This window comes from Panthera leo, chromosome E1 (genome assembly GCF_018350215.1).
Source record: "Panthera leo isolate Ple1 chromosome E1, P.leo_Ple1_pat1.1, whole genome shotgun sequence".
NCBI classification, from domain to species: Eukaryota; Metazoa; Chordata; class Mammalia; order Carnivora; family Felidae; genus Panthera; species Panthera leo.
In genome coordinates this window covers 37,313,443-37,328,779 of record NC_056692.1, presented here as the reverse complement: position 1 = coordinate 37,328,779, position 15,337 = coordinate 37,313,443, and the positions used below count along the sequence as shown (strand labels likewise).

General features: G+C 37.2%; 1 protein-coding gene across 2 annotated transcripts in view; it reads left to right on the top strand.

Moving 5' to 3' along the window:
* The window catches only part of NPEPPS (aminopeptidase puromycin sensitive), a 93,671-nt gene that overhangs the window by 61,679 nt on the left and 16,655 nt on the right, over positions 1-15,337 (top strand). For both annotated transcript variants that reach the window (XM_042916581.1, XM_042916582.1), the window contains 11 exons: positions 818-939; positions 2,409-2,516; positions 3,992-4,192; positions 4,638-4,734; positions 4,847-4,880; positions 5,727-5,841; positions 7,884-8,048; positions 8,873-8,977; positions 9,397-9,457; positions 12,053-12,162; positions 13,982-14,045. In XM_042916581.1, coding sequence (XP_042772515.1) covers positions 818-939; positions 2,409-2,516; positions 3,992-4,192; positions 4,638-4,734; positions 4,847-4,880; positions 5,727-5,841; positions 7,884-8,048; positions 8,873-8,977; positions 9,397-9,457; positions 12,053-12,162; positions 13,982-14,045 — 1,182 coding nt within the window. The remainder of the gene's footprint in view (positions 1-817; positions 940-2,408; positions 2,517-3,991; positions 4,193-4,637; positions 4,735-4,846; positions 4,881-5,726; positions 5,842-7,883; positions 8,049-8,872; positions 8,978-9,396; positions 9,458-12,052; positions 12,163-13,981; positions 14,046-15,337) is intronic.

Below are 15,337 nucleotides of genomic sequence, written 5' to 3'. Positions count from 1 at the left end.
AAGGTCTTATCTTACTGATAGAGTAATTGGCATGAATTCATCTAAATGGACCAATTTATATGGCATAATTGGCAAAGGACATGAATTTTGGATTAAGCAGGCCTAAATTTTTATCTCATTCTTGCTGCTTACTAATCGTGTGACCTCAAACAAGTTATTGAAGTCAGTTTCCTCATCTGAAAAAAATGGAGACTATACCAACTTTCAAGTTTCTAAATATTTTTAAAGCACCATGCACAGTAACATGTCATACATTTATTAACAAATGTTCGTTTCCTCTTCTGTTTTTATCTTTATGTATTGGTGATTTGAGATGAAGTTAATACAGTTAAAGAACTTAAAAAAATTTTTTTTAACATTTATTATTGAGAGACAGAGAGAGACAGAACATGATCATGGGAGGGGCAGAGAGAGGAGGAGACACAGAATCCAAAGCAAGTTCCAGGCTCTGAGCTGTCAGCACAGACCGACGCAGGGCTCGAACTCAGAAACTGTGAGATCATGACCTGAGCTGAAGTTGGACAGTCAACTGACTGAGCCACCCAGGTGCCCCAATACAGTTAAAGAACTTTATAAGCAACTTTATAAGCAACTTTATAAGCAGTCACCCTAAACATAATGTTAAGATTTACTTTAGGATTAGTCTGCCATTTCCTTTAGTAAATACTGTATTCTCTCCTTTGCTGGGAGAAGTGTTTGAGAAAGGAAAGAATGAGTTGAACATTGTAACAGGTCAACTAAGTGTCTTAAGGACATATTTTTAATAACTTGAACTAATATCTATATTAAAGTGGTTTTCATTCATTTTCAATCACAGGTACAGGAACCTTAAAGATAGATTTTGTTGGAGAGCTGAATGACAAAATGAAAGGCTTCTACAGAAGTAAATATACTACCCCTTCTGGAGAGGTGCGTTATGCTGCTGTCACACAGTTTGAGGTATGGTATTCTTCTCTAAAATATTACGATCTTGATGTATAAACATTCTGACAAAGTTCTGTTCTATTATTTGCATGATTATTCTGTTCCCTTCATATTGGTTTATGTCTAATGTCTGTCCCTCAAATGAATTTTTGAGAGCTTTCATCACTTTGTCTTTTAGATATTTGAGAAACTGGTTTGTTTTTTTTTTAGAAACTTTTAAATCTTATCCATGTTAATTCATTTAATTTCTTCTAGTATAAATTCATTTACCTACTGCTGCTGCTCCTAATCTAAAAGTTTTCTGTGCTACCATTTCTTTCCTTATACCCTGTTTACTTTTCAAATAAGTAAGTAGAATGAATTCATCATTTATTTAACTTCTTTTAGAGTGCAGCCAGCCATCTAACATTTTCCTTGGGGAAACTTTTTTCCAAAAGTATGTGCTTCCTCTACTTCTGCATATTTTGTTCCTTCTTTTCAAGATACAGCATCTTGTCATCGGTTCTTTTTTTTTTTTACTTCATTCTGTTTTGTTAAAGTTTCTTTCAAAACTGAACCACTAAACGTTATTTTGCTTAACAAGTTTGCTCTTTTTTTTTTTTTTTTTTTTTTTGAGAGAGAGAGAGCTAGAGAGCACAAGCGAGGGAGAGGGGCAGAGGGAGAGAGAGAGAGAGAGAGAGAGAGAGAGAGAGAGAGAGAGAGAGAAAGAATCTTAAGCAGGCTACATGCTCAGTGTGGAACCCAACGTGGGGCTCATTCTCACAAGCGTGAGATCATGACCTGAGCTGAAATCAAGAGTCACATGCTCAACTGACTGAGCCACCCAGGTGCCTTTCTTAAAAAACAAATTAATTTGTTCTTTGTTTATTTTTAAAGGAAAAAATGAGGTCTCTTTAAGTAGGTCAAGTGGTGGCAGTTTTATGTGTAGTATATGGAAATGCCATTAAACGAACGACCTGTTTAGAACTGATGAGGGCATCTGTCTTTATTCCTGTTGCTGTCATTTCGGATGAAGAACAAAGCACATCGAAGATTCGGGGCGGGGGGTTAATAAATCCAGAGAGGCAACCTGTGTTCCCAGCTCTGAATCCTTACTGTGTACTTGTTGACTCTCCTATGCTCTGTGTTTTGTAACATTACTGCTGAAGCCATTTACACTGAATTTTTGAAATGTTGAAATGTTTTGTTAAAAATATTCTAAAATAGTCTAATACTATAGACTGTTAAGATCTGTAGCAGACCTAATTCCTGGATTATTGTTTATTGTTTGTTTCTGTTTGTTTGGGGTTGCTGATGGGGCAGTGATAGTAAGCCTTATGTTCTCCCTGTAGTCACTGCCTAGCTTGTTGCCTGACACTGAGTAGAAAGTAAACATTTAAACAAGTGAAGGAATGGATGATAGAAATAAGACAATGGCAGTTACTTCATGAAATAGTTGGTTAGGTTAATTCAGTAATATTTAGATTTCATATTCTTTTCTTAAGGCTACGGATGCTCGGAGGGCTTTCCCTTGCTGGGATGAGCCTGCCATCAAAGCAACTTTTGATATCTCATTGGTTGTTCCTAAAGACAGAGTAGCTTTATCAAATATGGTATGTATGTGTTTGTAAGTATATTTAAATTTTGAATAAGTGTTTAGAATATGTAGTTTGCTGGTTAGACGGAATAGCATGAAACCACGTAGCACACAATGCTTGATACAGAATGGGAACATAAATGTTAGTTTTCTTATTTCCAGTAAGCCCTCTTTTTTTAAACTGCCTTATTTGGAATTTCCCTCCTCATGGAAGAAATTCCTTATAAACTTTAATTTGGAAAACTAAATAAGTGATGAGTTTAATAAATATTACCTGAAAAAAAAAATCTGGCTTTCTTGTTAATAATGCCAAAAGATATAGCCATATAATGAAGTGTGTATTGAGGTTTCTGGTTGATTGTACTCTTGGAATATGCTCTTTTCACTGATGTCATTGATCTCTTTCATAAATAGAGTAGGCATTTACCACATGAAGTATATTGATTAAGACAGAGAGTACCCTATAGCCTATAATATGAATCTGGGGAACCTGGAAAAGCCTACTGTACCTGAAAATAACTGGCTTTTGCCTCCTTTATCGGTAGAGAGAATTCCATAGATAGAATGCCATTCTCTTCTCGAATATTCCTAAAAGGAGAATAATACATTAAACTGAGATATTCTTTTACCGTTTAGTATGAATGAAATTATCAGGTCTGTTCTTGAGTAAGTCTTCCTTGGAAGAAAGAATAGAGAGATCTTGAGGAAATGGAAAGCCTGAATAGGAAAAAGAGGGGTAACAAAAAAGAGAAACGAGGAACTCTGTAGATAAAAGTGGAGATTCTTCCACAAATTTGCTTAGAACCAGCCTTGGTATAGAGAATGCGCTAAATTTAGAAATCTGTACCCTTTGAAATGTAGATTTCACAATTACACTTCATTAATAGTTATTTGCCTTCTATCCCTCTTTCACTTGAAAAGCATTGAGGTCTTACATCCCAGTGCCTGGCATATAATAGGTATCCAGGAAAAGTTGCTGCTTTTCTCTCACAGATCCTTGGTAGTTTCAACACTTTAGCCCCCAACCTCTTAATGTATCCTTTAAAAAAAATTTTTTTTTAATGTTTATTTACCTTTGAGAGAGAGAGCGCGCGTGCTCCTGCGCAAGCAGGTGAGGGTCAGAGAGAGAGGGAGACACAGAATCTGAAGCAGGCTGCAGGCTCCAGGCTCTGAGCTGTCAGCCAGAGTCCAGCGTGGGGCTCAAACTCATGGACTGCGAGATCATGACCTGAGCCGAAGTCTGACACGCAACCGACTGAGCCCCCCAGGTGCTCCTATCCTTCTTAATGGGAGAGATTTTGACAGCATGAAAGCAGTGGTTGAATTGGGATAGATAAGTAAGCAGTACTGGAAAGGGGGAAGGAGAGGCAACACAGTTTATGGCTAGTATTTCCTCTAAGGTATTTAATGTAAACCTGTTTAAATTTTCTACTTCTTTCTTTGTTTCTTTTTCTCTTTCTTGCTTTCTTTCTTTTTTTTTTTTTTTTAAAGAATGTAATTGATCGGAAACCGTACCCTGATGATGAAAATGTAGTGGAAGTGAAGTTTGCCCGCACACCTGTCATGTCTACATATCTGGTGGCATTTGTTGTGGGTGAATATGACTTTGTAGAAACAAGGTCAAAAGATGGTGTGTGTGTCCGTGTTTACACCCCTGTTGGCAAAGCAGAGCAAGGAAAATTTGCGTTAGAGGTAAATGTACTTGAAGAGGATTGTTCCAACAGTCCATAACTCCAGGTTGGGGAATTTACATTTCTGATCAATTATTAGTACAATTATTTATAATTTAGTCTGAAATTTGTTGTGCTACGTTGATTTTATTTTTAAGAGAATTTTGGAACTACCAACCTTGGTGTTATATTAACATTTTACAAGATAATGATGAAGAGAATATTAGAGCGGAATTTATTTATCCAGACAGTGGGTGGGAAAATAAGTAATATATTTTTCATACCAAGTTTTAAATGGCCAACCTTAACAAAGCTTGGGGCTAAGGTAGTCTTCGGAGGTAGGGCTCCCCAGGGTTGGTTTCTAGTAACTTGAGGTGCTTTGGCTTGCAACAGGATTCCTGTGTGGATTTCTATATGAACTACAATGAAATATTTATCAGGTGGTTCTTTTGTTTATACTTTTGTAGGTTGCTGCTAAAACCCTGCCTTTTTATAAGGACTACTTCAATGTTCCTTATCCTCTACCTAAAATTGATCTCATTGCTATTGCAGACTTTGCAGCTGGTAAAGTAAATTTCATTTTATTGCTGAATTGTAATAACTTTTTTGAATTTTGTGATTTTTGAGGAAGAGTTATGTACATATATCAATAAATGTTTGTATTTATTTTATGAAGGTGCCATGGAGAACTGGGGCCTTGTTACTTATAGGTATGTTAATGACACATTCCCCTGCCTTGTCTTTTCAATCACTGATTTCGTAAGAGGTTCACACCTACTTGCGGTTGAGTAGCTTCTGCCTTATGATCTGCGGTAAATTCTCCTACCTCCCCCACTTCTGTGCACATTTCAGGAATGCACATGAACACCCTCTGGTGCTACTATCTGAGATTGTAAGATTTTAAAGTGAGCATCTGGCATTAGTAACATTTTTAGATCTATTTTTGGCTGAGTTTCTCATTTCGGTGCCTTCTCTTCCTCCCAGAAGTTTCATAGTTATTTTTCCAGCTTGAAGAACCTTCTCTGCTTTAATATTTTCTGGCCAGGTTTTTACATGTCTGTCACCACAATACAAACATGTGGGTTGTATAATTTTTAAAGCAGGGTCTGTAAACAAGTTTTTGCCCTGCCTGCTTCAATGAGTTAAGTTTTGGACAGCCTGCTCAGTGTTCTTTTCCGGACTGTGGAATGCATCTTCTCCCAATTTGCCAGTCCCCTTCTTTTAATGGAAGGACTGTCTTGTCTCTGTCTAGCACAATAGTCTAATCCCTCAGACTAAATTCTTTAAGAATTTCAGGCAGCTGTCCTATTTACAAACTGATGATTTAACTTGTGTCACACCTTTGATCTTCTGTTGTATGAATTCTGTTGGAATAGCTTTTAATCTTCCCAGAACTTTTTCTCCTTTGTATACTCGGAGGAAATGTTTTCTTGATATCTCTAAAGCCTAACTTGACCATCTTATTTAGTATTATTTGAATCTCCCTCCCCCACTTGTGCATGCCTGCTTTTATTGCAATACTTTTATTGTTTAAAAAAATTTTTTTTTAAACACAGGGAGACTGCATTGCTTATCGATCCAAAAAACTCCTGTTCTTCATCACGCCAGTGGGTTGCTCTGGTTGTGGGACATGAACTCGCCCATCAATGGTTTGGAAATCTTGTTACTATGGTATTTAATATTTTTAAGTGCTCAAATATATTTGTCTTCATCCTGCTGTACATTATTTTGGCTACATAGTATTTCAGGTTTGACTGGAACACTGTGCTAAAAAATAAATGAATCATAGAAAATCTTTATTTTAGAAGGTCCACTTTGAAAAGTGTTTATCAGAATCTCAGTATTAACCAGGAGCATGTGGACAGTCTTTATTCAACACAAAACACTTCCTAAACTGTTGTAGGGTTTGCCTACAAATGGGAAGCCATACTAATTTGGGTGACAGGGGTTCCTTTTAGGTACAGAGATTCTGTGCAGTGAGATGCCAGCCTGACACTAGTTTCTTGAGAATATTTATTATGTAGTCCAGTAGCTGAAAAATAACCTGATAAATAACAACATGATCTTTGATTAGGCTGAAATGCTTTTGGGGGTCAGTTGTCTCATTGACTAAAATATTACATTGAAATTTAATAGAAACGGAAGCAAAGAAAGTAGGGAATAACTATAAAGTATATTAAAATTTCCAACTGTTCCATTGAGATTATTGTTTATTATAATGTTTACAGTGAATGATCTCTGTCCTCAAGTCTTGACCTTTCCCCTCTTACTCTAAGTAAGTGCTATCTATGGCAGCCAACTATGTTAGAGCTTGGGAGCACAGGGTTTAATGAGTGAACTGGAAGTACCTCTGCAAAGAAAGAACTGGAGATTCTGGAGCCAGCCAGATTCCCTGATAGCATTTTAGGTTGCCAAAGAGCAGAACCTGACTTGGATGTTAGTTGAGTCCATATGTCACAGGAATAAGCAAGAAAGTACGGCATTTAACAACTATTACATGTCTGAGAGAGTTTTTAAAGAAAGCCAGCCCTTCAGATTAAACCATTTCCTTTTGCTTTGGATGTTTAAAATTTTACGTAGGAGTAAAAAAAATTTTTTTGACATATAATTTCATGTGGAATTAAGTATGCTAGTAAACTACCAGCAATACATTTTAGTGGGGGGATATGTGCACATTCTCATAGTGCTTTTAAACAACTTTTTACTGGATTTGAGTAACTGTTTTAGTTGTTAGATGTCAGTTGTTTCATTAAGTGAAATGTAAGGGCTTCATGATAGGTTGGTGAATAGCTAGCTCTGTACCAGCTTATCTTCGTGGGAGCTACTAGTTAAATAAGTGCACAGAGCACTTAGACAAATAGCCTTTCATCACCTAGTATTGAAAACATCTGATCTTTCCAGAATTTTAATGCCTTTTTTGTTTTTCACCATTGCATTCGTCCTTTAGCATCTCTATCGTGGATTCTTATATTGATTTCTTTTTTTAAGAGATTTAATCAGCTTTAATGAAACTTGATTAAGATCTCTTTCTAAAAAGTTGGTTTTTTTTTTTTAAGTTGGTTTTATCTGTGACTCACTTATATTCCTTGTCCACTCTACTATTAATTCTTATTAACAGGTGAGAATTTTGTATTCCGTAAATACTTAAAACAACATTCGTTACTGAACTACTTACTGCCATGATATTTCTGTTCATTTTACCTAATATTTATATAAGCAGTACTGCTTTTCTGTTTATCTAGAAAATTTGTCAGTTGACAGTAACTTTTCTCAGTCATTATAAAAATCCTTTCTAGTTTTCTGTGTTTGGTCCTGGTAGCTTTCTGGTTTATCAAACTAACTTCTACCTGACAATTTAGGCTCTTGCCTACATTTATCTGTTCTCTTCCCCTTTTCCATATAAGCACCCCCCCCCCCCCCCGCCCCACCTTTCTCCTTACATCTTTTCTACCTTTGGTAATAAAAAGTGACTTAGCTATGTTTTGAAATGTCCCTCAGGCATAATGCCAATATCACCAGTAGGCCTTTCTTAGCATCTCTTTTAAACACTTTTTTTGTTGTTCAGACATGTGACTTACTAAATGTTTTTCACTGAATTTTGGTTTATTAAGTTGTAAGTTGTAGAGTATAGTGGAAGAGACATGTGACTTTTTCAAGTTAGTGGAATGAAAAGCATTTTGTTTTCCTTACACATTTCTTTCTTTTGTTTTTAGGAATGGTGGACTCATCTTTGGCTAAATGAAGGCTTTGCATCATGGATTGAATATCTGTGTGTAGACCACTGCTTCCCAGAGTATGATATCTGGACTCAGTTTGTTTCTGCTGATTACACCCGTGCCCAGGAACTTGACGCTCTAGATAACAGCCATCCTATTGAAGTGAGCCATACTTTTCAACCATCGGCCTTTCTCTCATATTTAATGAAATAAGTAATTTGTTTTGGAGATACTTAGGACTCTGAAAAGAAAATTACATGAGCAGTTCACTTGTTTTTATGGCTTATATTTTCAGTCTTGAAAATCTCACAAGGTTAAGTTCTAATTATGTTTCTTTTTAAGGTAAGCAGTATAAAAGTTTGATCTTTGTAGAAGTAAGTGCTATGTACCCATAAACATTCACTAAGTACATTTTTATTGCATAGAATGGGAGAACCATGCCTATTGGGCAGTATGCATAAGGGAACATTTTGATTCCATTGTTTGTTTCAAAGAAAATTCTGAATGTATTTTTTTTGTTGTCATTATCTGTTTTTATGTATATTTTATTTCTCTTGACTTATTTCAGCTTAGTTTATATGAATTAATTTTGCTTCCAAAGAACTAGACTTACAGTCTACTTTGATGTATTTAACGAGGATCCTATATAATTGTAAGCCATTACGATTAGCTGCAAGAAATAAAATGTTTTTCATCTCTCCTTTCTTCCTTCTCCAGTCTTCCAGTAAATAGATCCATAGTGATTTACCTCCCAGCAAAGCGGAGCCAGGACCCTCAGAGACGATGGGGATCATGTCATATATTCCACTTTATTTAGTATTAGTTACTACATGCTTTTTAAGGATCATCATTATGCATTTATCAGTGAGCTAAAGGCAGAAAAGTATCTTATGAGTTAGGAGGGTTTTCCTAGAAAGCTTTTTATGTAATTCAGTATTACAGGCTGTCTGCTTCCTGTTATAACCCTGAATCACACTGTCTGCCAGGTCAGTGTGGGACATCCTTCTGAAGTCGATGAGATATTTGACGCTATATCATATAGCAAAGGTGCATCTGTCATCCGAATGCTCCATGACTACATTGGGGATAAGGTAAAAAAGCAGTTTAAAAAAATCTTCCATTCTTTTATGGTGAAATCATAGAGTTTTGCATGGAAAAAAAATGTCTGCTTTCATTTAAATTAAGTTCCTAAGTAATTTTTCTAGATTCTAGAAGAATATACTCTGATCTGGCTTATACCTCCATTTCTTTTTATATATATTGACTCTCGTGGTCTCTTAGATGAATGACGTGTAAATGTGTTTGGGGGATGTGTGGGAGGCTGGTATAAAACTTAAAAGCAAAAGTAGAAAGCAGAGCGTATGCATTCTTAAATAGAAGGTAGTAGACGTTCGAGGGATATGTGTTTTTCAGTAAATCTGACACTCAGGTAATTTGAGTACTAATATGCAGATACACTATAAATTCCAAGGTCTTAATCTCCCGGATTTTAAAAATTGTGTTTTCTCAGGACTTTAAGAAAGGAATGAACATGTATTTAACCAAGTTCCAACAAAAGAATGCTGCCACAGGTAATCTTTAATAGCTTGAGATACGAGTGGAGAGAAGGTGTTGGCTCTCAATCCAGAGTGGGACATTTAATTTTTCCTAAATGCTTAACATAGGAAATCAAGTTGACTTACCTGGTGCCATGTGTTAAGTCACGGATGAGCATGAATCAGGACCTTCCTTCCGGTGCCCTCTGGTAGTCTGCTCTCCATGGCTCGGTGTCCTGCCACTTCCAAGAGTCTGAAGAGTTCTGTTTGGCCATTAAAATTGCTACAAATTAACCATTTTTAGGAGTAAACTTATGGAATAACAGAGTTTCAATGAAGTAAGGTTTAAGATTTTTAGTGTATAGTGGTCTGTGATTTATTGTGAATGGGAGTCCAAAGAAAGAATAAAGGTGTAAGTGTTGATTGAAAATGACAAAGAACCAGGGTTGGAGTTTTGAGTTCTTAGTGAACAAAAAGTTTAGAAAACAAGATTTATGTAATGTCATTAGTATCTAATAGAATGACAAAAGTTCAGAGAGGCCCGGCCATGGGCTGTTCCTGAGGTTTATGACCTGTGAATTAAAAATACATACATCTATCTGCCTCTCTGTTGAGGACACGATGTAATCCTGACACTCTCCCCTTCTACCCCCCCCCCAACCCCGCCCCATTCCCCTGGCCATAAATGTCCATCTCAGTTTATGAAATAGAGAGGCATTCTGTTCCTTAAAACAGAGCCAAAGAAGAATGTGCTCTTGCAAATTTTCTGAGTCTTTAGCATGCATATATACATAATACATGAGGAAAGAGCTTTCTGGTTCTTAAACTGTAATGTACATGCAGGAACCCAGAGCTGAAAATGTTTCTAATTCAGTAGATCTGGGGTGAGACCGGAGGATCTGCATTTCTAACAAGCTCCCAGGTGAAGCCAGTGCCACTAGTCTTTAGGCCACACTTTGAAAAGCAACACCTACCATGTACCTTTTTTGGGTTTATGTTACTTCTAAAGACAGTTGGCAGTTCAAAGACACTGCAGTTACCATCCATGGTTTTTATCCTGTCTGTCCTCACTACCCTTTGCTTAATTCACGCCTTCACAATCTCTACTGAATTCCACAGCTGCCTACCAACTCACTACTTCTTGCCTGCCCCACTCTCTGCAGTTCTCCCTGTCACTCTGAGGCTAGCCAGGGTTATCTTTCTAAAGCAAATACTTGATTGCATCACCTACTGATTATTGCATCACCTACTGATTAAAAACATTTGAGATACTTCAGTCCCTTCACAGTGTAGTCTGTTCTTTTTAAGCCATACATAGTCTTTTTTTTTTTTTTTTTTTTTTTTTGAGAGAGATACACACAGAATGTGAGCAGGGGAGGGGCAGAGAGAGAGGGAGACACAGAATCTGAAACAGGCTCCAGGCTCTGAGCTGTCAGCACAGAGCCCGATGTGGGGATTGGACCCACGAACCATGAGATCATAACCTGAGTCAAAGTCGGACGCTTAACTGACTGAGCCAACCAGGTGCCCCAAGCCACACGTAGTCTTAGCTGGTCAGCCCTTGCCTACTGTTTCAGCCTCATTGCTGGATATGCCTTCTAGCTTCAGCGCATTGAACATTTGCTATTAGTAATGTTTTGTGTCTTTCTTACACTTTTTCTTTGTATATAAACCATTTATTTGTCCACCTGGAATGCCCTTTTCCCTTTGCCTAATGAACAACTCCTCTTCAAGATGCAGACCAGAAGCCAACTCTTGTGAAGCCTTTATTTTCCTTGAATTTTTTTTTAAAGTTTACGTATGTATTTTGAGAGAGAGAGAGTGCGAGCAGGAGAGAGGGACAGAGAGGGAGGGGGAGAGAGAGAGAGAGAAACTCAAACAGGTGCCTCACTGTCAGCTCACAAACCTGTGAAATCATGCCCTGAGCCCAAATCAAGAGTCGGATGCTTAACCAACTGAGCCACCCAGGTGCCCCTTCCTTGGATTTTTCCTTAAAGGGCTTTTCCTCTGTTCATGCCCCCATTATAGCGTGTATCTCATTGAATTGCTGTTTTGCTTACCATGCCACCAGTGCCATTTGACCATATGAGTTTTACTTCAGCCTTAGAGCACTGAGTGTTTTTTAAACCTCTGTTAATTGAATGGATATCATGGTTTTAAGTTTGTAGGTGATGCTTAGTGGTGATCTTGAATATGTTTGTTTGTTTCTGTTATCTTCTTGTTTGAACTTCCCTGTTTGTCTTTTCTTTACTATAATTTGTGATGGATTTTTTTTTTTTTTTTTTAAGTAAACTCTAGGCATAACATGGGGCTTGAACTCAAAAAACTGAGATCAAGAGTTGCACCCTCTATTGACTGAGCCAGCCAGGCACTCCTATAATTTGTGATTTTTTTCTATTAAACTGGAACAATTAGGGGCATCTTAAATTATAAGACCGGTTTTTGTAATAGAGTTTATTTAATGGAGAGGCAAGTGGACATTAACTTGACCCCCCGTTTATCTCCCGAACCTGAAAGAACCAAAGAATTGGTTAGCAAGATAGCGTCAGGAGCTATATAAAATTTCTGGTTTGTTTCAGAAAATAAAAATGTAAACATTTTAGATTTTCATTGTTCGTGTTTACCTTCTAGAGGACCTCTGGGAAAGTTTAGAAAATGCTAGTGGTAAACCTATCGCAGCGGTGATGAATACCTGGACCAAACAAATGGGATTTCCCCTCATTTATGTGGAAGCAGAACAGGTAACCTTATAAAAAGTCCTCCAATTTGTCTGCTACTGTACTACATGGAATTCAGGCGGTGTTCCCTCATTTGCTTTTCTGTACTTACATTTAAACTAGCCCTTGCATTGTTTTCTTGGTGATCTATTATCTGTATACTAAATGGTTTGCCTCCCCCTCCGCCATCATTAAAATCATACATACTTATAGTAGAAAACAAAATGTTGTCTACTCTTACTGTCCCCAAGGAAAACACTGTAAACTTGTTGATATAACTCATTTTTTTAAGTTTATTTAAGTAATCTCTATACCCAACATGGGGCTTGAACTCATGATTTTGAGGTCACTAAGTTGCATGCTCTTCCAGCTGAGCCAACCAGGTGCCCCTTGATAGAATTCTAAAATGACCAAGTCAGGTTTATCCTAGGACTGCAAAGTTGATATAACATTAAAAAAAACTATCAGTATTTTGATTCATAAACACTACACTAACAGAATATAGGTAGGAGAACCACATAATCACTCCAATAAGATGCAGGAAAAGCATTTGTGAAAATTCAACACCCATTTATAATGTCATTCTTAAACATCAGCACTTTTTAAAATATTTTATTCATTTATTTTTAAATGCTTATTTATTTATTTTGAAAGAGAGCATGAGTGGGGGAGGGACAGAGGGAGAGAGAATCCCAAGCAAGCTCCATGCTCAGCACAGAGCCCAACCCAGGGCTCAATCTCACAACCATGAGATCATAACCAGAGCTGATACCAAGAGTCGGACGCTCAAGCAACTGAGCCACCCCGGCACCACTTAAGATTTATTTTTTAAGTAATCTCTACACCCGGTGTGGCGCGCGAACCCACAACCCCAAGACCAAGAGTCACATGCTGCACCATCTGAACCAGCCTGGTGCCCCTAAAATTAGTTTTAATGTTGGTTGGGTGGCAATGGGATTTTGATCAGAATTGCACTATTATTAGTTGAACTGTTACCTGAATTCAGAAAGTTGTACCTCAGAATGAGTTTTCTTCCCAGCAGGACTGAGCTACCCAGGTGCCCCCGGTCATTGCTTCTTTACTCAAATTTTTTAGCTTTTCAGTTCTGTCTTGTGTAGTCAGTTTATCCATAAAGGTCATTGGCCTAATTTGACATTGAATTTGGGTGATACGAATCTGTTATATATTATGTTATTTAAAATGTTCTAGGACGTATTAACAAATGATAAGTAAAGCAAACGATTGCATATTTGCAAAGTTTTTTTTTTTTTTTTAATATGCACTTCGGTTGTTTTAAATTGTTTTTGCAGTTCTCCGCCACCACTTTTTTTGTGCTTCATTGCAAAGCTCATCCTTTGAAACAAAATGTGTGCCTCTTTCATGTTTAGCAGTCACTCTAAACCTTTGAATTCTGAACGTTGAGTCCATGTGCTAATGTAAGGTTGCCACTTTTTAGAAGCTTAGGAGTCTAAAGACATAACCTCCCTCTATAAAGATTAAAACAACTGGCTGCAGTATTATTTATTGTTACGTATCCTTGTGAAAATGGTAACATTTTAAAGTTCTTGTCTGTATACATAACCCTTCTGAGGGGCCGTATTACATAGAACATGGCCTTTTATTTAGAGGCTTGTTATTTTGGGGCCTAAATGAGAAACAGCGCCTTTTCTCCCATTCTGTACTATCGTCCTCTTCCTCACTGTTGCACTTTGTGTTCTCATGAGACATTTGGCTGTACTGGTTTCACCTTCTACTTTGTCACAGAAGTGTTGGCCCCTCCAAAAAGAAGGGGAAAAAAAAGGGTTGATACTACTATTAATAGCCTTTGTTTATGCTTTCTTAGGTAGAAGACGACAGATTATTGAGGTTGTCCCAAAGAAAGTTCTGTGCCAGTGGACCATATGCTGGTAAGCAAATGGCCGTAAGCGGGAGCTGATGAGTGAATGTGGACACCATTCCAGTAGTGTTCCAATTAACAGGAAGTAATTACATATTTTTTAATATTTTTGATAGGATTAAATAAAAACAAGGAAATGGTAATAAAATACAAATGAAATCTAGGAAATCAAAAGAGGAGATTCATGAGGTATTTGTGGTGTTTTGATATTCTTCAGTTTTTTGAAATTCCATGTCTCTGTATGTTATTGGAGGCTACAAGGAATGAAGAAGGATAGGAACACCTAAGAAGGATGTCTCTATCCTTACAAGAATCTTGCTGCACATTTGTGTGGGTGGCTAATTCTTTGTCTTCTTTTTAATTCTTGGGCATACTAAGTAAGTAAACAAGTAAATAAAGCACAAAGATTATTTACAGTTATCATGTACCATTTACTGTGCTAAGGCAGTATCACTGACCCTTATTTTATAGTTTCAGCAACCCTACTGGGTAGGTAGTATTATTTCCTTTCTACAAATGAAGGAGCTGAGGCATAGCTGGGTTAGTTAAATTGCCCAAGGTCGCCTATCTGATGAGTTAAAGAGTAGGAATTCAGACAAAATAGTTGGATTCCATGAGTTTATACCCTTAACTACCACTCGACTCTGGCTTTTCAAATTATTTCTACAGGTCAGTAGATTCTTTTGCTCAGGAAATTAAAAGTACCTTTCTCACCTCCTTTAAAACAATTCTTAGTAGGGGGAGGTGTATATCAGAATCACCTATCCTTTTCATGTTCCAAAATAGGGCACACTCTACTAGGGTTAAGAGGTATATACCCTTTCATCCTTAACCTTCCTTAGCATTTGGAATTACTTTTTAAGTAAAGCTGTCTGACAAGTCAGATGACAAGGTTATTATCCAAAATAAATCCCTAAGGGTCACAGTTTCTGTTTTCTGCCTCATACCCACAATCTGCATCGTAGGACTGAGAGGTTTTGCAGTTTTTTTCAAATACTCTGTGACTGACCAGTATAGGCAGTATTAAAACCTGAAATGTCCCATTGTTAGGAAATTTTAATTTGTGGTTTAACCTGATAGCACAAAACTAGATAACTTAGTAAAATAGTTAAATGTAACTATAGTTAAATGTACTGGGCAATGGGCAAAGGACTCTCTTCTGTTTGGCATCTTAATTCAAAGTCTGTTTTTCTGTCGGATCCCTAAAAGACAGGTATGTCATCTGCCTTGCAAAAGCTTTGAGTTTTAGCTATGACTTTTTAGTGATGGAATCCGTCAGTTCTAGGATGTATCCTGTCTAAG